At 55.9% G+C, this 21,263-nt stretch overlaps 1 protein-coding gene and 1 long non-coding RNA gene across 7 annotated transcripts in view; one reads left to right on the forward strand and one right to left on the reverse strand.

The window, feature by feature from the left end:
* Nucleotides 1–464: 464 nt before the first annotated feature.
* The window catches only part of ARHGAP8 (Rho GTPase activating protein 8), a 51,541-nt gene continuing 30,742 nt past the window's right edge, over nucleotides 465–21,263 (forward strand). The window contains exons 1-4 of one of the 6 annotated variants that reach the window (XM_086403231.1): nucleotides 465–632; nucleotides 14,145–14,264; nucleotides 15,783–15,938; nucleotides 20,009–20,096. In XM_086403231.1, coding sequence (XP_086259357.1) covers nucleotides 14,228–14,264; nucleotides 15,783–15,938; nucleotides 20,009–20,096 — 281 coding nt within the window. In that variant the 5' untranslated portion in view covers nucleotides 465–632; nucleotides 14,145–14,227. Of the gene's footprint in view, nucleotides 659–14,144; nucleotides 14,265–15,782; nucleotides 15,939–20,008; nucleotides 20,097–21,263 lie in introns of all 6 variants that reach the window. The other 5 variants (XR_015164629.1, XR_015164628.1, XM_086403232.1 and 2 more) reach the window with 5 other exon arrangements.
* On the reverse strand, nucleotides 2,066–2,795 carry LOC147373236 (uncharacterized). The gene is made up of 2 exons (XR_015164630.1): nucleotides 2,667–2,795; nucleotides 2,066–2,283 (listed from the first exon to the last, which is right to left on the reverse strand). It is a non-coding gene; the product is annotated as an uncharacterized LOC147373236 (long non-coding RNA).

Genomic DNA, 21,263 nt, shown 5'->3' on the forward strand with positions numbered 1-21,263 from the left:
ACCAATCCTCCCCTTGCCTGGGGCCCCGGACTCTTCAATGGCACCTCCAGGGCTAAGGGGCCTTTCCTGAGTATATGACACCCCAACTCATGGGGTCAGTAGGACTTCCCCGATGGCTCAGATGGTAAAGCGTCTGCCTGCGATGCGGGAGACCTAGGTTCCATCCCTGGGTCAGGAAGATCCCCTGAAGAAGGAAATGGCAACCCACTCCAGTACTCTTGCCTGGAAAATCCCATGGATGGAGGAGCCTGGTAGGCTACAGTCCATGAGGTCGCAAAGAGTCGGACGCAACTGAGCGACTTCACTTTCACTTTAAGGGGGTCATGGCGTCATCTACACAATGAACCTGGGTTTGAGCAAACTCCGGGAGTTGGTGATGGACAGGGAAGCATGGAGAGCTTGCAGTCCACGGGGTCGCAAAGAGTCGGACGCGACGGAGCGACCGGACAACGGCGAAGGGCTGGGGCAGAGGCTCTGCGCATGCGCAGAAATGGTAACTCGCGGAGACCCTGGGTCACTCCAGTCCTGAGCTCCAGGGAGACGGCGCCGGAGGGGCGGTGCGAGGGGCGCGGCCTCGCGGGAGCCACGTCCGGGGCGGGGCCAGGTGAGTCGCCGGACATCGCGGAGCCCAGGTAAGGCGCCCGTGGGGCTGCGTCAGGTAAGGCGGCGGGGTGTCCGCCGGAGGGAGCCCGCATGGGCCTGGGCGGGCAGGCGGCGCGGGCTCTGAGGCCCGGCCCAATGCTCCGGCGGGCACGCCGAGGCGGGGCGCGGTACCTGGGGAGCCTCGATCGCCCCAGCCTGGCCCGGCCCCTCGCCCACTCCCGCACACCCCACCTCCCATTTTCCACGCGCGCGCGCATCCCCCGCTCCGGCCCTTCTCCCCTCCCGACCCCGCCTCTCCTCCCAGCCCCCTCCCTACACCCCGTCCCCCACCTCCCTTCCAGCCCCGTCGCTTCTCCCGCCTTTTCTTGTTTGCGTTTGTTCTGGTTGCTTGTTTGGGTTTGTTCTGGTTGGGCCATCTCAGCCCAAACTTTCGCCGACCTCCCCGTTTTTCCTCCCCTCATTCGGGGTCCCGGATCGCCCGCACAGCAGCTCCCTCATCCCGAACTTGGGAGCCATCGACCTGCTTCACAGATGAGAAGACTGAGGCAGAGCATGTGCTGAGTCTCTTCAGGCTCAGGGGGCTCCAGCTGGTGGTTACCGCTGGCTGGTCACAGGGGATGGACCCCCCCACCTCCCCACAACAAGACTTAATATGCCCCGAAGTTAAATCAGCCTCCCAAACTGCCAGTTTCGGAGAGAGCCCTGGGTTACCTTCCCTTTTCGCAAACCCTAGCCCAGGGCCACTGTCCACAGCCCTGGGTTCCCCAGGGCCTGGCCAGTTGTGTGGAGAGCTCCCAGGGAGAAGGAAGCAGGGTGGGCGGGGAGGAATTCCTGAGTTTTGGGCGGGGTGGGACCTGGCTTTGACTGCCTGGAGCTCACAGACTTGAGGTTTTGTGACAGAGGGCTGTGTGGATTCCAAAGAGCACGGTGCTGCTTGTCTGTGAAATGCGGTGTTGACGCTTGTGTTGGTGAGAATTCAAAATCTAAGACTCACCACCAGATATCTTTCGGTCGGTCTTTGTCGGTGGTTTTAGGCTCTTGTTTTGTGAGTTTCTGCTTTAACTCGGTGACTTTAAGCCATTTCTCAAGCCAGCAGCAGAGCAGGGACCGAGGGGTGAAGACCAATACAGTGCACAGGCCTGAACCCATCTAGTCCTTGTGGACGGCCACCTCTGCAGTCCCTGCCCAAGGGGGACTCCCAGTCAAGCCTCTGTGTGACATAGGGAAGCCAGAGGCTTGTGGGAGGTCTGGGAGGGCTTCCTGGAGGAGGTGACCATTGAGTTGGGAAATGGGTGAGACGTAGGCAGGAAAGAGTGGGCACACTAAGGTCACACAGAAGCTGGGGATAAGTCACGTGTGAGGTGGGGGTAGACATACCTGGGCAGTACCTGACAGGTGGTCAGGTACGGGCGGTACAAATGCACTTGGATGATATCACTGAGTCACTGAAATGCAACCTCCGTGAGATGCTTGTTCATTTGTTATATTCGATTGCTATTTAGATTCCACAAGTAAGTGAAAACAGAGTATTTGTCTTTTGTTCTGATGTCCTTCACAAAGCAGAATGCCCTCCTGGTCCATCCATATCGTTGCAAATGGCATTATTTCATTCTTCTTTATGGCTGGGTAGTATTCCATTGTCTATGTATGCCACATCTTTAGCCACTCCATCAGTGAGCGCTGTAATGAGATGTTTTGAGGTCTGGAAACTTGACTAAACATCCCATGGATCTTGGCATCTCCCTGACAAGCCAGTGCCATGTGAGGCTGTCCTGGGCACACCATGGATGGTGGCTTTCAGAGAGGCTTTCAGGGATGGTTACAGAGGGGACAGCGAGAGCTCCGCCACCCTGGAGGTGCCTGGCGGGCACACCCGCCTCCTGATCTTACCTTCTTTCACCAGTGGGGACGCGGAGGCACAGGAGCAGCAGGATGGGGACAAGGAGCCCCAGGAGGAGTCAGGGACCTAGTTTTTGATCAGGTCACTTTCCCTCCTGGGGACTCAGCCTTTTGACCTGTAAAGTGACGCCCTTGACCATCCTTCCCCAGAAGGTCACACTCACCTTTGCTGAGGCTCTCAGGCCCTACCTGCATGCTTTTTTTTCTTTTGGCTGCCCCGGGTCTTACTTTCGGCCCACAGGATCTCATTGCGGTGCCCGGACTCTGCAGTTGTGGTGCGCGGACTCACAGACTCTGCAGTTGTGGTGCGCGGACTCATGGGCTCCGCAGTTGTGGTGCGCGGACTCACAGACTCTGCAGTTGTGGTGCGCGGACTTAGATGCTTCACGACTTGCAGGATCTCAGTTCTCAACCAGGGATCGAATCCATGTCCCCTGAACTACAAGGCAGAGTCTTAACCCCTGGACCACCAGGGAAGTCCCCTAACTGCACACTTATTGCCTTATTCTTCACTCACACATGCCTCACGAGCAGGGGCTGTTACTGTCCCCTTTTACAGATGAGGAAACTGAGGCAGGGAGGTTTAGACGACTTTCTGAGGTCACATGGCCAGGCAGAAAGTGGAGAGCCTACCAAGCTGCGACAGCAGCGTCCACGCCCTTGCTGGCGGCAAGCGGGTGGGAAGGGAGAGGGAGGGGCAGCCCCAGGGCCCTGAGGTCTGCCTCCTGGGGGATGACATTCCAAGCCTTCCAGTGACTTCTCTTCAAGTCTGTGTGAGAGTAGCTTGGGGATAAAAGAAATGCTTTCAGTTTCCTTTCAGGTAAATTAACTTTTCCTTCAATCTTTTGATTGAAACTGATGCTCAAGGAAGATGTGATGGGTGTATCCAGGGGCTTCCCTGGCCACCCAGGGCACATCGGAGGTTTCCTTCTGCGCGGGGGTGCCCTTGGAGATGCCCAGGGGAGGGCACCGCCCCAGCCATCGTCCTGGAGGCTCCCAGGGCTGCTGGCAGCTGGGTCTGGCCTCTGTCCAGTTTCCTGGGTCCCCGTTTTCTCCCCTCCCAGGCAGGCAGGGTGTCCTGAGCCTCGGAGCAGGCGGGCTGTGCTCTGGTCAACAGTTGCCGCTGGTGCCTGCCTCCCTGAGCCCTCATCCCGGCCAAGTGACTGAGAATTGCTCGCCAGGAGCTGGTCACCCTGCACCCTGGTTTCCTCATAAAATACGGGCAGTGCTGTCAACTACTCAGGGGGTTCCTGGGAGGAAGAAACAAATGTAATTTGTATGGAGTGCCTGAAACAGGGCGTGGCAGCTTTATCCATGTTTTACCCCTCTTAGGACTAGTCGTCTCCCTCCCCCCACACCCAGGGAAGACTGTGGGGACTGAGCTTGGTTGGAACCTGTTCCCCAGCCCTTCTTTCTGCAGTGACCCTGGTCAGAGCAGGGCACAAGATGTTGGATGGCTGGAGCCAGTGGCTGTTCCATAGAAGGAACTGGTTTGGCAGGTCAGGAGTCCAGAACCTTCTGGGAACCTGCCCACTCTCTCCCCCTACCTGGTTATAAAACGAAAACAAAGGAGGCCTCCTGGGGACTGGGTCAGGGCATTTATCATCCACAGAAAAGCTGCGGGTGGTTGAAGCCAGAGGGCGGAAGATTTGAACCTGCGGGGCCTGCGTGGGGCTTCCAGAAAGCACCTCCTCCGGGGGCTGTGACCCCCTGGGGTCAAGTTCTAGGGGCCTCTGCGGGCTCTTTCCGCTGTGAAGGGCTCTGCTCCCACCCAGAGCTCCCAGGTCGGGGAGCTGTGTAACAGCTTGCTGTTGTAACAGCTTGCATTGTATGTGGGAGGGCTGATGGATTACTGAAGAATTTGTGATATTCCAAGGATTTCCCTGATAGTTCAGTTGGTAAAGAAGCTGCCTGTAATGCAGGAGACCCCGGTTCGATTCCTGGGTCGGGAAGATCTGCTGGAGAAGGGATAGGCTACCACTCCAGTATTTTCGGGCTTCCCTTGTGGCTCAGCTGATAAAGAATTCACCTGCAATGCGGGAGACCTATGTTCGATCCCTGGCTTGGGAAGATCCCCTGGAGAAAGGAAAGACTACCCACTCCAGTATTCTGGCCTGGAGGACTCCATGGACTGTATAGTCCATGGCATCGCAAAGAGTCGGACAAGACTGAGCGACTCTCACTTTCACTTTCACGGAATAGCCAGGAGAGATAAGAAAGCCTTCCTCAGTGATCAGTGCAAAGAGATAGAGGAGAGCAATAGAATGGGAAAGACTATAGAGATCTTTTCAAAAATTACCAAGGGAACATTTCATGCAAAGATGGGCTCAATAAAGGACAGAAATGGTAGGGACCTAACAGAAGCAGAAGATATTAAGAGGTAAGAATACACAGAAGAACTGTACAAAAAAGATCTTCACGACCCAGATAACCACGATGGTGTGATCACCCACCTAGACATCCTGGAATGCGAAGTCAAGTGGGCCTGAGGAAGCATCACTATAAACAAAGCTAGTGGAGGTGATGGAATTCCAGTTGAGCTATTTCAAATCCTGAAAGATGTTGCTGTGGAAGTCCTGCACTCAATATGCCAGCAAGTTTGGAAAACTCAGCAGTGGCGACAGGATTGGAAAAGGTCAGTTTTCATTCTAATCCCAAAGAAAGACAATGCCAAAGAATGCTCAAACTACCACACAATTGCACTCATCTCACATGCTAGCAAAGTAACGCTCAATTCTCCAAGCAAGGCTTCAACAGTACATGAACCAAGAACTTCCAGATGTTCAAACTGGATTTAGAAAAGGCAAAAGAACCAGAGATCAAATTGCCAACATCTGCTGGATCATTGAAAAAGGAAGAGAGAAAAACCTCTGCTTTATTGACTATGCCAAAGCCTTTGACTGTGTGGATCACAACAAACTGTGAAAAGTTCTTCAAGAGATGTGGATACCAGACCACCTGACCTGCCTCTTAAGAAATTTGTATGCAGGTCAAGAAGCAACAGTTAGAACCGGACTGGTTCCAAATTGGGAAAGGAGTACGTCAAGGCTGTATATTGTCACCCTGCTTATTTAACTTATATGCAGAGTACATCATGTGAAATGCCGGGCTGGATGAAGCACAGACTAGAATCAAGATTGCCGGGAGAAATATCAATAACCTCAGATACGCAGATGACACCACCCTTATGTCAGAAAGCAAAGAGGAACTGAAGAGCCTTTTAATGGAAGTGAAAAGGAGAAGGAAAAAGCTGGCTTTAAACTCAACATTCAGAAAACTAAGATCATTGCATCTGGTCCCATCACTTCATGGCAAATAGATGGGGAAACAATGGAAACAGTGAGAGACTTTATTTTGGGGGACTCCAAAATCACTGCAGATGGTGACTGCAGCCATGAAATTAAAAGACATTTGTTCCTTGGAAGAAAAGCTATGACCAACCTGCTATGCTAAGTCACTTCAGTCGTGTCCGACTCTGCGCAACCCCATAGACGGCAGCCCACTAGGCTCCCCCGTCCCTGGGATTCTCCAGGCAAGAACACTGGAGTGGGTTGCCATTTCCTTCTCCAATGACCAACCTAGACAGCATATTAACCTAGACAGCGTATTAAAAAGCAGAGACATTACTTTGCTGACAAAGGTCCACAGTCAAAGCTGAGGTTTTTCCAGTATGGATGTGAGAGTTGGGCCGTAAATAAGTTATTGTTTATCAGGATCTGAATAAGATTAATGTTGTCTTCTGATCACCACCTGGCTTGCACAGCCCTGGTGACCATTACTGTTCACCTGCCTCTGGAGTGCCCAACCCTTCAGAATGATGGCTCATCTGGACTTCATTTGATCGTCACTGTGGTACTGGTGGAGGGCGGGGTTTGTGCCCATTTCACAGGTAGGGAAGTAGGGTCTGAGGGGGCGGACTGGCCTCACTGAGGAGGCCCCCTGAGTAGGAGTGACCCGGCCTGGAACCCATTCCCCTGACTCTTCCTCCGTTCTGCTTGCTCACAGTGCCAGCGCAGGGGCTGGGGTCAATGCTGCAGGGTACAGAGGGGTCTCTGGACCGGACACAGAGAGGGCAGAACCAGGTCCCTGGCTCTGGAAAGTACGGGTGGCCTGATCACCCCCGGGACTTGGGGTGCTTTTCTCTCTGGCTGCATTATTGTCGTTCAGTTGCTCAATTGTGTCCAATTCTTTGCGACCCCGTGGACTGCAGCACTCCAGGCTTCCCTGTAATTCACCGTCTCCCAGAGTTTGTTCAAACTCCTGTCCATTGAGTCGGTGGTGCCATCCAGCCGTCTTGTGCTCTGTCGTCCCCTTCTCCCGCCCTCAAACTTTCCCAGCATCAGGGTCTCTTCCAGTGAGTCGGCTCTTCGCATCAGGGGACCAAAGTATTGGAGCCTCAGCTTCAGCATCAGTCCTTCCAGTGAATATTCAGGGTTGATTTCCTTTAGTATTGACTGGTTTGATCTTGTTGTCCAAGGGGCTGTCAACAGTCTTCTCCAGCACCACAATTTGAAAGCATCAGTTCTTCGACACTCATCCTTCTTTTTGGTCCAACTCTCACATCTGTACATGACTACTGGAAAAACCATAGATTTGACTATATGGACCTTTGTCAGCAAAGTATTGTCTCTGCTTTTTAATATGCTGTCTATGTTTGTCATAGCTTCTCTTCCAAAGGAAAAGTCTTTATTTGACCTGGCTAAACTGTAACCAGATCTTCCTATACAGAAGGATCTGAAGGTGGAGGGGAGGTTTATCCCTGCGGATCCCACCTCCAAGGGGACCAGTGAGGGGGCAGATTTGAATTCAGCCTGAATTATTGACTTGGACTTGAGCCAATGGTCATAACAGGAACCATATGGATCACTCACTCCCTGCAGTTGCGATGTGTTGCAGGGAGAGGCGACAGCAAGTGCAAAGGCCCTGACGCAAGAACAGCCCGGCCTGTTTGAGGCTCAAGCCTGAGGCCTGTGTGGCTGGAGCAGAGACAGCGGGGGTGGAGTGCAGAGGTTTGAGATGTGCCCCTGAGGGCCGTGCAGGTGAGAGGCGCACACCTGAATGAGCACTGGGTACCAGGGCAGGGCCAGGGATGCTGGGGAGGGGAGCGGCCCCCAGGCTTGAGGCTGGTGTCTACAAGAACCACAGGAGCAGGTGGGCGGCCCCAGCAGCGCTCAGCAGACCCCCACCCGACCCCACCTTGTCTTTTCAGCCCAGCGCCCCTGGCCCTTGCGGGCAGGCCTCTGACAACGTCGTGCAGCAGGTCGCAGCTCATTGGGACCTTGCTGTCTCCACCTTTGGGTGTTTCCCCCAGCTGTCATGCCCGGTTCCAGCGGCCTCGGGCCCCGCTACATCTGCCTTCTCGCCAGAGTCCGGGGTGGTGTTTGTGATGAAGAGTGGGTAGTGCGAATCTGTATCTGTAAATCTGTGACATCGCTGAGACAAAAGGGTGAAAATTGCTCTTGATGGGGTGTACCCCGAGACTCTGGGGTCCCAGCTTAGTGGTGGCCCCCCTCTCAGCCCCTCCCCTTACTCCTGGACTTGCACCCCTGCCCTGATGGGACCCTGCCAACCCCTTTCTCCCTGGGTGCCCTCCCTGTCGATACGGGGTCAGCGCTGGATGGCCTCGAGCCCACCCCGCCCTCCGCACAGAGCCTCTCATCAGCGCCCCCGTCCTGAGCAGGGGGTGGGGCTGTGCAAATATGGGGGTAGGCTCTCACTCTGTGCGTCCCACACATCGCCTGCACCACTCACATTAGGTCTGGTACTGATTTGCCTGAGCTAAGTAGGTGATAATTTGTAACTACGGCATTAGGATAATTGCTGCGAGGGTCTATTTGTGTAATGTGCAAATATAATTTTATAGCAACAAACCATTTTGCTATGAATTATAAGTAGAGCCGTCACGTGGTCAGAAGCCTCTTTTGCGTGCTGATGCCCCTGGTCTGCAGCTCCAGCTGGCATAGCCTCGTGATACTGGTGGCACCTTAGCGTCCATGTCCCCCAACCTAGGTTTGTGATTCCCGGCTCAGAGGGAAAGGGCTTGGCAGTGAGAGGCCCGGGAGGAGATGAGACGTGTGGGCCCAGGTGGAGGGTGAGGGAGGCCGGGGGTGATGGAGCTGGTGCTCTGACGCCTGCCACCGAGGAGAAAGGGTCCATTTGTGAGGTTTGTTGTTCAGTCACCAAGCCATGTCCAATTCTTTGTGACCCTTTGAATTGCAGCATGCTAGGCTCCCCTGTCCTTCAGTATCTCCCAGAGTTTGCTTAAACTCATGTCTGTTGAGTCAGTGATGCCATCCAGCCATCTCGTCCTCTGTCATCCCCTTCTTCTCCTGCCTTCAGTCTTTCCCAGCATTAGGGGCTTTTCCAATGAGTCAGCTCTTTGTATCAGGTACCCAAAGTATTGAAGCTTCAACTTCAGCATCAGTCCTTCCAATGAATATTCAGAACTGATTTCCTTTAGGATGGACTGGTTGGATCTCCTTGCAGTCCAAGGGACTCTCGAGAGTCTTCAACAGCACATTTCAAAAGCATCAATTCTTCAGCCCTCAACCTTCTTTATGGTCCAGCTCTCACATCCGTACATGACTACTGGAAAAACTATTGCTTTGACTAGACGGACTTTTGTCAGCTAAGTGATGCCTCTGCTTTTCATTAAGCTGTCTGGATTTGTCACAGCTTTTCTTCCAAGGAGCAAGCATCTTGTAATTTCATGGCTGCAGTCACCATTCATAGTGATTTTGCAGCCCAAGAAAATAAAATCTGTCTCTGTATCCACTTTTTCCCCATCTGTTTGCCATGAAGTGATGGGGCTGGATGCTGTGATCCTAGTTGCTTGAGTGTTGCGTTTTAAGACAGCTTTTTCACTCTCCTCTTTCACTTCATCAGGAGGCTCTTCAGTTTCTCCTCACTCTCTCCCATTACTAGTATCATCTGCATATCTGAGGTTGTCAGTATTTCTCCCGGCAATCTTGATTCCAGCTTGTGATTCACCGAGCCCGGCATTTCGCATGACATACTCTACATAGAAGTTAAATAAGCAGGGTGATAGAAGTTAAATAAGCAGGGTGACAATATACAGGCTTGGCGTACTCCTTTTCCGATTCTGATTGTAAATGTTAATCATATCCACAAACACCTTCACAGCAACATCTAGGCTGGTGTTTGACCAAACAGCTGGGCACCGTAGCCCAGCCACGTTGACGTATAAAACCAACCATCACACGGCTGGTGCAGAACTCACAGCTCCAAGGGCCTTCTCAACCCATCAGAGCCACGTGGGGCTCCTGGGCCTGGAGAGCAGCTGTGCAGGGCCTGATGGGAGCAGTACACTGGCCTCCCTGAGGATCGCCTGGGCAGCATGGGGTGGGGTTGGGGGAGCGTCTTCCTTCCCCTGCCCTGGCCATGTGTCCGTCCCACGCAGGGTGGGGTCCCCCTGAGCACATGCAGCAGGGGGCCAAGGTGGGCCCCCGGGCCCTGATCCAAGCCCGGGGAGCAGCCCACGATGGCAGGTGAGCAGCCCATGACAGCAGGTGAGCCTTCTATTTCCCTCAACCATGGGCCTGCGGCCTACTCAGCCCGACAGTTACCCTCCCCCAGCCCTCCCTCACCACAACAAAGCGTGGGTTGCATGTGACACGCTCAGGCCCCGGTGCCCAAACTTCAAAACGGATAACACTGCCTGTGCTGTTTGAGATAGGCGGCCGGGTGCAGGTTTTGAGCTTGCAAAGGAAAAAGCAGGAGTGACAAGCACTCTGGGTGTTGCGGCAGAGTCTGGAGGAAAAACAAAGCCTTCCTGGCCCCGGAGGGTCGGGGTTTCAGGCTGTGCTCCCGGGTTGGCCGGAGCTCCCCTCACCCCACCACTCGGGCAGCCGAGGGGGAGGCCTGGGGCCCCGTGGTGGCTCACCCTGGTGTCAGTGCATCCTGTGAGGCTTTGAAGCAAGAATGTTCTGGATGTTTCCTCCCCCGGTGGGCGGGCCCCCAGGAAGCAGCCCCTGGGTTTCCAATCAGGCACCCCTGTGCCCGGCTTCCCCCCGGTGCCCTCAGCTGGTTGCTCTCAAGCTGTTTGTAACAGGCTGGGCTGCCAAGGTGGACACGCAGGGCTGGGAGCTCGGGCGCTCAGGGTGGGCTGCCGACAGGGTGCCACCCTCCCATCTTCAAACCTCGGGAGCCCCTCCCGCTTGTCATGAGCTGTCAGTGGAATGAGAGGGTGGCCCCAAGTCCCCCACAGGACAGGCTGCAGCCCCCCAGGCCCCTGTGCCCGGCAGCCGGGCTCTCTGGTGACCAGGTTCACCCCGCCAGGGCTCCCGCAGACCGGCCGCCCAGGCGGGTCCAGAGCTGTGGACGTAGACGATTGAGTTTCTTTTCTCACTTTCGATGCAGCTGGCAGGGCGGGGGGCCCCTGCCCGGCCTGGGTACAGGGGCTCAGGCCTGGGCTCACCCCTGCTGCCCTCCCAGGCCCCCCCCAGCTTGGGGAAGGCAGGATTTGGAAGGCAGCCCTATGTTCCTGACATGGAGAAGGTGGGCGGGGGGCCCAGGTGGGGCTTCCCTTGCCTGGTACTCCGTGCCCTGCATGATGCCAGGAGAAAACCCAATCCTGTGTGCACACTGCACCCCCAGCCCACCCCACCTCCGGAGCTGTGAAGAAAGCTGTGAAGAAAGCAGGCAAGGCAGGCCCCGGGCAGGGGTGCAGCGGGGGTCTACAGGCAGAGGTGGAAGCAGGCCCAATCGTCGGTTTAAGTGTGGGCTGTTGGTGGGGCTGATCTAGCGTCTGGACTGCTAGTGTTAAAAGGGGCATCACGGTGAGACCCCCACCCCCCAGAACTGCAGGCAGAGAGGAGCCAGGACATGTCGGGGGCGGGGCTTGTAGAAGGGTGTGCCAGGGACCCATGAGCCCTCACCCCCGTTCCTGGGGTCTCTGCCCCTCTTTCCCACCCCTCCCCCTCTCGCGGGCTCTCCCCCTGTGCCCTGCCCAGGGTCTTCCACCCACAGCCAGCTGGGCTCTTACAACACCTCGGCCCAGAGAGGGCACAACCCTTGGCAAAGCCACACAGCCATCCGGGACAGCAGAGTGCCCCCCCGGGGAGCAGCTGGCGGGGTTCACAGCAGCAGGGGGCCGGGGGAGGCTGGTTGAAACGACGCCAGGAAACAGGCCCTGGTGGCGTGGCCCCCAGATTGTGGAGAGCTCTCAGAGGGGAGACGCGGGAACCCCAGGCTCAGCTGCGTCAGGGGAGAGAGACTGAGACAGGAGTCCTGGGAGGCGCCCTGAGTGACCTCGAGCCACTGTCTGCGCCTCACGGGCCTCAGCTTTGTTCTCTGACAAACGGGGTGATGGAGCCAGTCAAGGGCTTCTCCCGCCTGCCCTCCTTCCGTCTCCAGCTGTTTTTAAGAAAACACATGCTTTTCCCCTTGATTTGGAAATTGGTGCCATCTGTTATGGGCTTTCTGTCTCTCTCTCTCTCTTAGCTGAACTCCTAGAAGGTGATACAGCCCTCCCGCCTCCCCTGCTGACTGTTCCAGCATCTGAGCGTAAAGACGTTCTCCAAATAACCCGACACCATCCTCCCCACCGAGACGCAGCGTCCACACCGACAGCTCCCTTCACTGTCTGTGGACACGGGTCGTTTCCAGTTTGGGGCTGTTTTAGTGCTACAGCTCAGAATACTCCAGCCCACGTCCTTTGTCACACAGATGTACACATTCTGCTGGGTGTGTGGAACTGTGGAGTTTGGGGCATACAGATTTTTTTTTTCATTTTAGATTAGATTGCAGTGTTTGAACATGGGCAGCTGTCACAGACCAGCATGGACTCTGACTTCTCCCCCAAAGTGGGCAGGTGTGGCCTCGCTGAGCTGGCTCTGAGGGGTCCCCCTGGAGAGGGGGCTGGCCTCTCCCTCCTTGCCCCCAACCCCGACCCTCTGCTCTTTGTATCTGTGGCCAGTGGCCTGGAGTTCCACAGCACCGCGCTTCAGGGGCTGGCTCCCGGATCTCTGCCTCAGTTCTCCCATCTGTAAAATAAGATGGAAAATGGCACTTAGCTACTAAGTGGGTTTTTTTTTTTTTTTAAAGACGTCAAGGTTTAAAATGTTTTTGTATTCATAAAACCTTATTAATTTAGTTTATATGACTTAACCTTATATTAAGTGTAATACAGGCTTTTGCAAACATGAAAAAGGGACAAACGTGGGAAAATAAATGGATTTATAAATCCTAATTCTAGAACTCAGAGAAGCCAGCATTTTAAAAACAATGTTCTGAAGACTTCCCTGGCAGTCCAGCGGTTAGGACTCACCAGTTTTCACTGCCGGGACCCGGGTTCAGTCCCTGGTCGGGGAACCTAAGATCCCACAAGCCGTGAGGCACGACAAAATACAAATAAGTAAATAAAAGCAATGTCCTGTTTCTTTTCACTACTCAAAAGCTAGACCAAACTGTATGTGCCGTTTTCACCTAGCACTGTTCATTTTTAAAAACACCTTTACTAAGATATAATTCACAAAATATATAATTTACAAGTTTATAGTTCTGCGGTTTTTAGTGTAATTGCAGATATGGGCAGCCATCACCATAGTCAATTTTAGGACATTCTCTTCACCTCAGAAAGAGTCCATTCTGCTTTGCTGTCACCTCCCTAATCTCTGCCCACCCCCACCCCCACTTCCTAGTACCCAGTGGCCTACTCTCTGTCTCTGTGGGTCTGCCTGCTCTAGAATGGACTCATTCTGTGGACTCATGTCATCTTTTGTGGTCTGGCTTCTGTCATGCGTGCTAAGTTGCTTCAGTCGTGGCCAACTCTATGTGAGCCTACGGACTGCAGCTGGCCAGGCTCCTCTGTCCATGGGGATTCTCCAGGCAAGAATACTGGAGTGGGTTCCATGCCCCGCTTTCACTTAGCATAATATTTTCGAGGATCACCCATGTCGTACCAGGTGTCCGTCCTTCATTCCTTTTTATGTACCATAATATTCCACAGTTTGGATAGTAACGTAAAGATTTGCACAGGTTTTGCATCAGCCTCCAGGGCACAGAATAACCAGGTGGCAAACTCTTAGCTGGTGGTGATTACCTGCTGTGCAGCCATGCGCCACTCCAAGTGATCTTTGTGGCCTCAGTTGCCCTCTCCATAAAGCGGGTAGAGGAGTGAGCGTGTGAATCTGTGAGGTGGTGGTGAAGAAGCAAAGATGCTGTCCTCAATGTGTGTTTGCCCTGGAGGTGCTGTTCTCTCTCCACATCCCTTCCCCCCTCCACTGCCCTCTGCCCTGCTCTCCTGAGACAGGGGGCTGTTGGGCAGGGGGTGCCCCGTCCACATGCACTCATCAGTGGGCAGGACCTGCAGAGGACGAGGTCAGATATAGGAGCCCAAATGTGGGATGGATGCCACCGTCCAGGGGTCCAGCTCCCAGGACCTCACGTGGTTCGTCGAGGGGCAAGTTTCCCACGGGTCGGGGGTGAAGGGGGTACGCTGGGCAGGTTGAAAGCCAAACACAAAAGTGACCTGAGGTCCAGGCGACTCGGAGGTGGCTGCTTTTTCTTTGTCAAGGAGGGAAACTGAAGAGCAAGCAGGCCATGTGAAGGGCGCTCCTTTATTCCTCACGCTCGGCACTCCTGCGTTAAACGTTCGCCGATTCAATGTGCTTCTCCCTCAGGGTGTCGGAAGGATCCCGTGCCTGGATCCTCGGGAGGCGGCGTCTGGACGGTGCCTCCGGGCTGCCCTACGCCCCAGCAGAGCATGTCCGGGCTGGACCTGGAGGAGCTGGCCGAAATAGGTACAGTATGCTCTCTTCCAGCCCCGTCCCAGGAGGAGATTGGCGGTTTTCTCTCTGGGGCTCTGTGTCCTTTCCTCTTCGTTTTTTTTTAAGATCTATTTATGTTGAGTTTTGGCCGTGCTGGGTCTTCACTGCTGCTCTTAGGCTTTCTCTGCTTGCGGCAAGCAGGGGCCACTCCTCGTTGGGGTGTGTGGGCCGCTCGTCGGGGTGGCTGCTCGCGTGAGGAGCACAGGCTTAGGTGTGTGGGTCTCAGTAGTTGAGGCGCGGGGGCTCAGCAGCTGTGGGCACGGGCTTAACTGCCCGGAGGCACGTGGGGTCTTCCTGGAGCAGGGATTGGACCTGTGTCCTCTGCATTGGCAGGAGGATTCTTAACCACTGCACCACCAGGGGAGCCCTTTTCCTCTTCTTGTAAGGACATGGCATTGGATTTAAGGTCCACCCTGATCCACTGTGACCTCACCTTAATTCATTTCGTCTCTAAAGACACAGTTTCCAAACGAGGTCCCATCGTGGGTTTCGGGGTAGAATTAAATTTCGTGGTCACAGTATTCATCCAGTGTGTCTGGAGACTGAAGTCTGCCCTCACCTGAAATGTGAAATTCCTGCTCCTTTTCCAACTGAAACATTTTCTGAAGGAACCTGGATTTGTTCTGTATTTGTTCTGTACTAAAACTAAAACTAAACTTCGGGAAGGCAGCCCTTTCTTCCTGCCTTGTGGCACAGGGACCCCAGCTACTGCCCTTCACCCCAGCCACGGCCTCCTGCCAGCCACTGGTGTCAGCATCTCTCAGGAAGGGCCCAAGTCAGAATTCGGAGCTGGGAAATCGGGTTCAGACACACCTTGTGACCTCAGGGTCATTCTCTCCTCTGAGCCTGTTACCTCTGCTGTCAGTGAGGAGGACAGCAGCCAGCCCCCGGGTTCGTTTTACTCATTTTACTCTTTCCATGGGGTGTACACTGAGCAGGTGCATAGTGGGTTCACAGCAGAGATGGGCACATAGTGGGTGCACACTGAGCGGGCACATAGTGGGTGCACAGCAAGTGGGCATGTGGTAGGTACACAGCAGAGACAGGCACATAGTGGGTGCACACTGAGCGGGCGCGTAGTGGGTGTACAGCGGAGATGGGCACATAGCGGGTGCACAGCAAGTGGGAAGGTAGCAGGTGTACAGCGGAGATGGGCGTGTAGTGGGTACACACTAAGTCGGCGCATAGTGGGTGTACAGCAGAGATGGGCACATAGTGGGTGCACAGCAAGTGGGAAGGTAGCGGGTGTACAGCGGAGATGGGCGTGTAGTGGGTACACACTAAGTGGGCGCATAGTGGGTGTACAGCAGAGATGGGCACATAGTGGGTGCACAGCAGAGGTAGGCATGTAGTGGGTGCACAGGGTGGGCGCCTAGTGGGTGCACAGCAAGGCAAGGTGCGTGTCCTGTTAAAAGGCCTCAGGCGGCTCCCTCGCTGTCCTCCTTCCTGAGGAATGCAGTGACCCTCCCCTAACCCTGCCGTCTGCCGCAGAGCTGCAGAGAGATGAGGAGGAAGCCGCTGCCCTGGGTGCCGCGAGAAGGCCCTCAGCGGCACCCTCCGTGGCGCCCCCGGCTGGCCCAGACCCCGAGCTGAGCACGAACCACCCCTTCTATGACGTTGCCCGACACGGCATCCTGCAGGTGGCAGGTGAGTCCCTGCGGGGTTGTTGGTCCCTGGGAGCACTGCTGCACCAGCCTTCCTGAGGGCCCGTGGTGTGTGGCGGGCTTGGCAGGACTGTGTTCATAGCCTGAAAATCGCAGCAGAAAGTACCCACCAGTGTTTTGCCAATGCACATGGCGCAGCCGTCTGAGCATCACCCGAGTGCTCTGAGTAGCCACCAGGCAGCGTCTATAAAGAGCACAGGCCGGAATCATACGATTGCTTTACTAACCCATGACACCGTTATGCTACCGCTTCGCAAAAGCAGCACACCTCTGCCAAACTGAGGAGCGAGCGGCCCCACGCCCAGCAGCTGGCCAGAGGGGAGTCTCTTGCATCACTTTTATTTTCCCTGAGGAATCCGGCCCACACCGCTCACATGCACGTCTCACACAGGCAGTATGTTGGTCAGGGTCCCTAGAGACACTGCCGATAGGCTGTATGGAGATACGCATCCGAGGACGTTTCTCGTAGGAACCGGCTCTCACGCAGTGAGGGATGCTGAAAAGTCCCATGACCTGCCTTCCACAAGCCAATACCAGGCTGTACCTGCGGTTAAGTCCTGGTCCGAGTCTGGGTGAGCCCGTGGCTTTTCCAGTTGGGGCCCCCAGGGAGAGCAGACCTCAGGGTTCCCTCCTTGAGGACCAGCCCTCCACCCCCTCCTCCCAGGCCTCACCTTGGCGTCCAGCTGTGTCCCCTCGCCCCTATCTCAGGTCCACACTCCTCTGCAGCCTGAGGACCCCGGGGACACAGCTCAGGACATGGACCCTTCTCCTGCTCCTCCAGCAGGTGGCATGTGACAGTTTAGGACTGCCACCCGCCAAGGGGCCCACTTCAGGTATACCAGACATCACCCCACCAAGCTGCCTCCTAATTCTGCTCCCAGGGGCTGCCTCCCCAACCTGCTGAATGTCAGGACCATGGCCGGAACCAGAGCGTCTTGTCAAAAGTAATTGTTGAATGACCTCTCATTATTACTTAAAGAACTATGTATTTGGCCAAATGGGAGCTTTGAAGACTTTTCAAGTCTCAGGATAGCGCTGATTTAAATATTTTAGGGAGGGACTTCCCTGGTGGTCCAGTGGGCAAAACTGGTGGCAACCAGTGCAGGGGGCACAGGTTGGATCCCTGGCTGGGATCCTCCCATAAGATCGTGTGTGCTGCACAGCATGGCCAAGACTACATACATGCAGACACAAACATCTTAGGAAATTCCCTGGCAGTTCCGTGGCTAGGATTCCATGCTCTCACTGCCGAGGGCCCAGGTTCCATCCCTGGTCAGGGAACTGACAAGTCCCGCAAGCCAAAAATAAGAAATAAAAAATGACTACTTTACGGAGTGGTCACTTTCTGAAACTGCAGTCTGGGTCTGGGGCTGTGAGCTCAGGGGTGAGATTAGAAGTTGGAAAGCAGGGGTGGGCAGAGCGGAGGTTCCACCCGAGGGTCAGAGGCGAGCGGCCGAGAAGAGATAGGAGAGGCAGATGCCAGACCTGGTCCTGCTGGCGTCCAGTCTGCATCCTCACGGCTGGGGCGCTCCTCACAACCCTTCAGAAGGACACAGACAAAGTGAGTCTGCGAATCCCCTTTCACTCCCGCAGTAAAAGGGCAGCAGCCTTAAAACCCAGACACGCTCCCTCGTTGGTCCCGGGGAGGTCGCTGTGCATTTTAACCGTCCTTCTCTCTCGGAGCTGGTGATGGATGGTGACGGGCATGTCACGGTCGCGGCACGGGACTCATTTCTTTCTGCAGAAACGGGGCTTCTCCGTCTTGGAGACCGTGAGTGATGTTGTGTTGTGAACCAGCGAGGGGAGAAGATGGGGTCGTGAATTAAACCAGTGCCTTGTAGAGTCTACATTTTATTGATAGTTTTCATTTCCTCCCATATGACAATTTCGAAGTCCGTTTTCCATACACCGGCCTGTGTTGCTGGAGAGCGGGAGGCCATTGACTCATCCTGATGGGGGTGGTTAACGCAAATGCCCTGTAACTGCTCAGTGGGCGGGAGCCTGGGGGTCCCGGGGGCTCCTCAAGGCCGCGGGGTTTCGGGGCTGTGACGGCCTCCTTGCTGGGAATGTTGGGGGCAGAGGAGGCCGGCCTGGGGGCGCTGCCCCAGAAGCCAGCCAGCCGTGAGCAGGAGCCCAGCTCTGAGGCTCACCTGGTTGGCGTCTCTGGACCTCGGTTTTTCTCACCACCAATGAAACAGCACACGTGCACACACCCACCATCCTTCCGGGCATGTGGTGACTAATGGGCCACCTTTCTCGAGCGCCTGATGTGTGCCAGCTCAGCAAGGCTTTCTTCCAACTATGGATGCAAGCCTTCCTGTCCGCCCCCCAATCAGGTGTCTTATCCCCGCGTTGCAGAGAGGCTGGGCCAGGGCTGCCCGACTCCCGGTGCATCTCCCCTCTTGCCTGGTTCTGCCTTGTATCCTTTATACTAAAGGTGATTGTAAGTCTAGCGCTTTCCAGAGTTCTGTGAGCCAATGAGTGATCAGTTGTGAGGCGGGTAGTGGGAACCTTGGAATCTATAGGCAGCTAGACAAAAACAGGGAGGCCTGGGGATCCTTGACACATAGCTGGTGTCTGAAGTGAGGGCCAGCCTGTGGAGGATAGCACCCCCCACCTGGGAAGTCCCTGCGGAGGTGGACGTGGCTGCCGGAGCCCTCGGAGGTTTTCAGAGAGGGGATTGAAGAGCCGAACCAAGACCCCTAGCACTCCATCACTGTCCTTTCCCCTCGACCGTGGACCAGTGGGGACCACGTCTGGCCTTTTCTCTCCAGAGCTGGGTGCACGGTGAGCCTGCAATGAGTGTGTGTTGGCCTGGCCTTCCATTGACCAATCGCTCAGCACATCCCCAAGAGTCTCCACTTGGTCTGGTTCCTATGCTGACATCTCAGCGTGGAGGTCGACCTTCTCTTTCAGCGCCAGGGGCACTTAATTCCCTATTCTTCCAGTCGCCACACAAAACAGTTCACATCTTCAGAAGCAAAGTCGTCCCTCTCCTTCCCTGTCACAGGCGAGCACAGGCTCAGGTGAGCTGTGGAGCCTGGCCGCCACGCTGCTAGAAACATCGTTTGGAAAACACTTTGTACCTCCAGGCACAGCCATCGAAGGTTTTGTGCCCAGATGGAAATGCCCAGCTGGCAAGGGAAGCAGATAAACGCCTGGGCCCCCAGCAGTCCTTTCAACAAGCGCCTTCTAAACAAACAGAAACCATGACCAGAATTCTCAAGGAACCTGTGAAAAGGCCGCTGTCTTTGGAAACCAAAATGACTCTCACATTCTGAAGGTCGGAGTGGCTCGCGGGCTCCCGGGAGAAACGGATGTGCCCTAAATAACAAACAGCCGTCCTGGCCGGGCGTGAAAGCTTGATGCATTGCCTTTCAGAGCTGGGGTAGGGTGGGTGGAGGAATGAAGATGCTCTGCTGTCATTTCTTATTTTAAGTAAACATCTGACAACAGCTGTAAATACTTGTTTACAGTAAGTTACAGTGAGTTCAGAGTCACAGACACTTCTGGAAGGGCACCTTTCTGTTTTCTGATAATCTTCCTGTAGGGCTTCCCAGGTGGCTCAGTGGTAAAGAATCCACCTGCCCGTGTAGGAGACACGGGTTCGATCCCTGAGTTGGGAAGATCCCCTGGAGGAGGAAATGGTACCCCACCCGCCGTACTCTTGTCTGGAGGATCCTGTGGACAGAGGAGCCAGGCGGGCTACAGTCCATGGGGTTGTGAAGCGGTGGACATTGCTGAGCGCACACGCACGGCCTTCCTGTAACCAGCCAGGAAACGACTGGGGGACCTTGTCTGAGCTCTGGGTTCAGCAGACGTGGGCTCTGGGGTACAAGGGGTGGTGATGGCGACCTTGGCCAAGGCACCCAGATCCTCAGGTAGCAACACCCATCTGGCAGGCTCTGCTGCGCCCTCACCCCAGCCGCCTGCGCCTCTTAGCTCAGGTGGGCTGCACGGAGGCCGTCTTTGGTGATAGTCGGAGGGCATGGGGGGAGACGGCCGCCTCCGGTGTCAGGTCGGGACCGGGGCTCACACCCATCTGCCCCGCAGGGGAGGACCGCTTCGGAAGACGAGTCATCACGTTCTGCTGCTGCCGGATGCCCCCCTCCCACGAGCTCAACCACAGGCGGCTGCTGGAGTAAGTCTGTCCTGTGCCCCCTCCATGCCCCCCGCCCCACCGTCCCTCCTCTGTCGGCGCCCCCTCCCATGTGTGTCCCTCTCCCTCGGCAGGTGCCTCTCCATCACTCTCAGCACAGAGAGGATGTTCGGGGTCAAAGGCTAACAGACTGCGGTGGACTCTTGGGTCCTGAGGGCTGTCATTAGTGCCAGGTGGCAGGCCCCCCCGCAGGGCCGATGCCTGTGCCCCTCTAAGCCACGCAGGCCGCCCTCTGCGTCTGCTCAGGAGGCAGCTCTCCCCACTGCCCCTGGCCCGCAGGGGCCTCGTCCTCTGCCCTGTCCCTACGCTCTGTGAGGCCGCGCTGGCCCCAGTTCCCCCTCCCCGGCCGGACCCCGAGAGCGTCGGGAGAGCTGGCGTGGTCCCCTTTGCAAAGCTCCCACCCGGAGTCGCCCCAGTGAGCAGACGACCTCAGGTCTGGTGAGGGGCTTGGCCCGGGAAGGAGAAAGCTGCGTGCCGAGGCCACCGAGGCTGCTTGAAATCAAGTGAAGTGCCCTCCCGCCCAGCAGATCCTGCTGGGGGCCGAGTCTCCGCCCAGGTTACCTGCCGGGCCCATCTGACTTACCTGGACCCCGTGTCCCGGGCATTTCCTGCTCAGCCGTCGGATTCTGCTCTCCGACCACGTGCCGATGGCTCTTCACTCACTTGGTCAAGCCCCAGCCCCGTGCTGGGCATCCCTGGGAATGTCTGTGTCCCCTTGTGAGGGACAGAGGCGCGAAGTCTGGCCCAGGACAGACTCGCCCGCTGCTGGGACGGCTCGGGGGCCTGAATCTGCTGTCACTGCTTCTAGATCCACTTTTCTCTAGACTGCGAAAGCCCAGCCAGAGCTCGATGCCACGACTGTGGCCTGGAGCCCCACACTCTCAAGTGAGCGAAGGCACAGTTGGATCGTAGAAGCGTCCAGAAGCCTTCGTGCTGCTTGTTTTGTGAGGATTCCCGGGACCCCAGGCATCCGACTTGTTTGCTGGGTCCTCCACCAGCTGCTGAAGACAGAGCGGCCCCTGGGCTCTGGCGGGCTGTGTTTGCCAGGCTCCCAGGGAAGGCGGCTGCGGTCCTACCACCAACTCAGAGAAGCCGTGCCTGAATTCCTGGAGCGCCGGCCCCACCACTGACTCAGAGAAGCTGTGTCTG

Source organism: Bos grunniens, chromosome 5, assembly GCF_055505025.1.
Source record: "Bos grunniens cultivar Pamir isolate PY7600 chromosome 5, Bosgru_T2T1.0, whole genome shotgun sequence".
Taxonomy (NCBI): domain Eukaryota; kingdom Metazoa; phylum Chordata; class Mammalia; order Artiodactyla; family Bovidae; genus Bos; species Bos grunniens.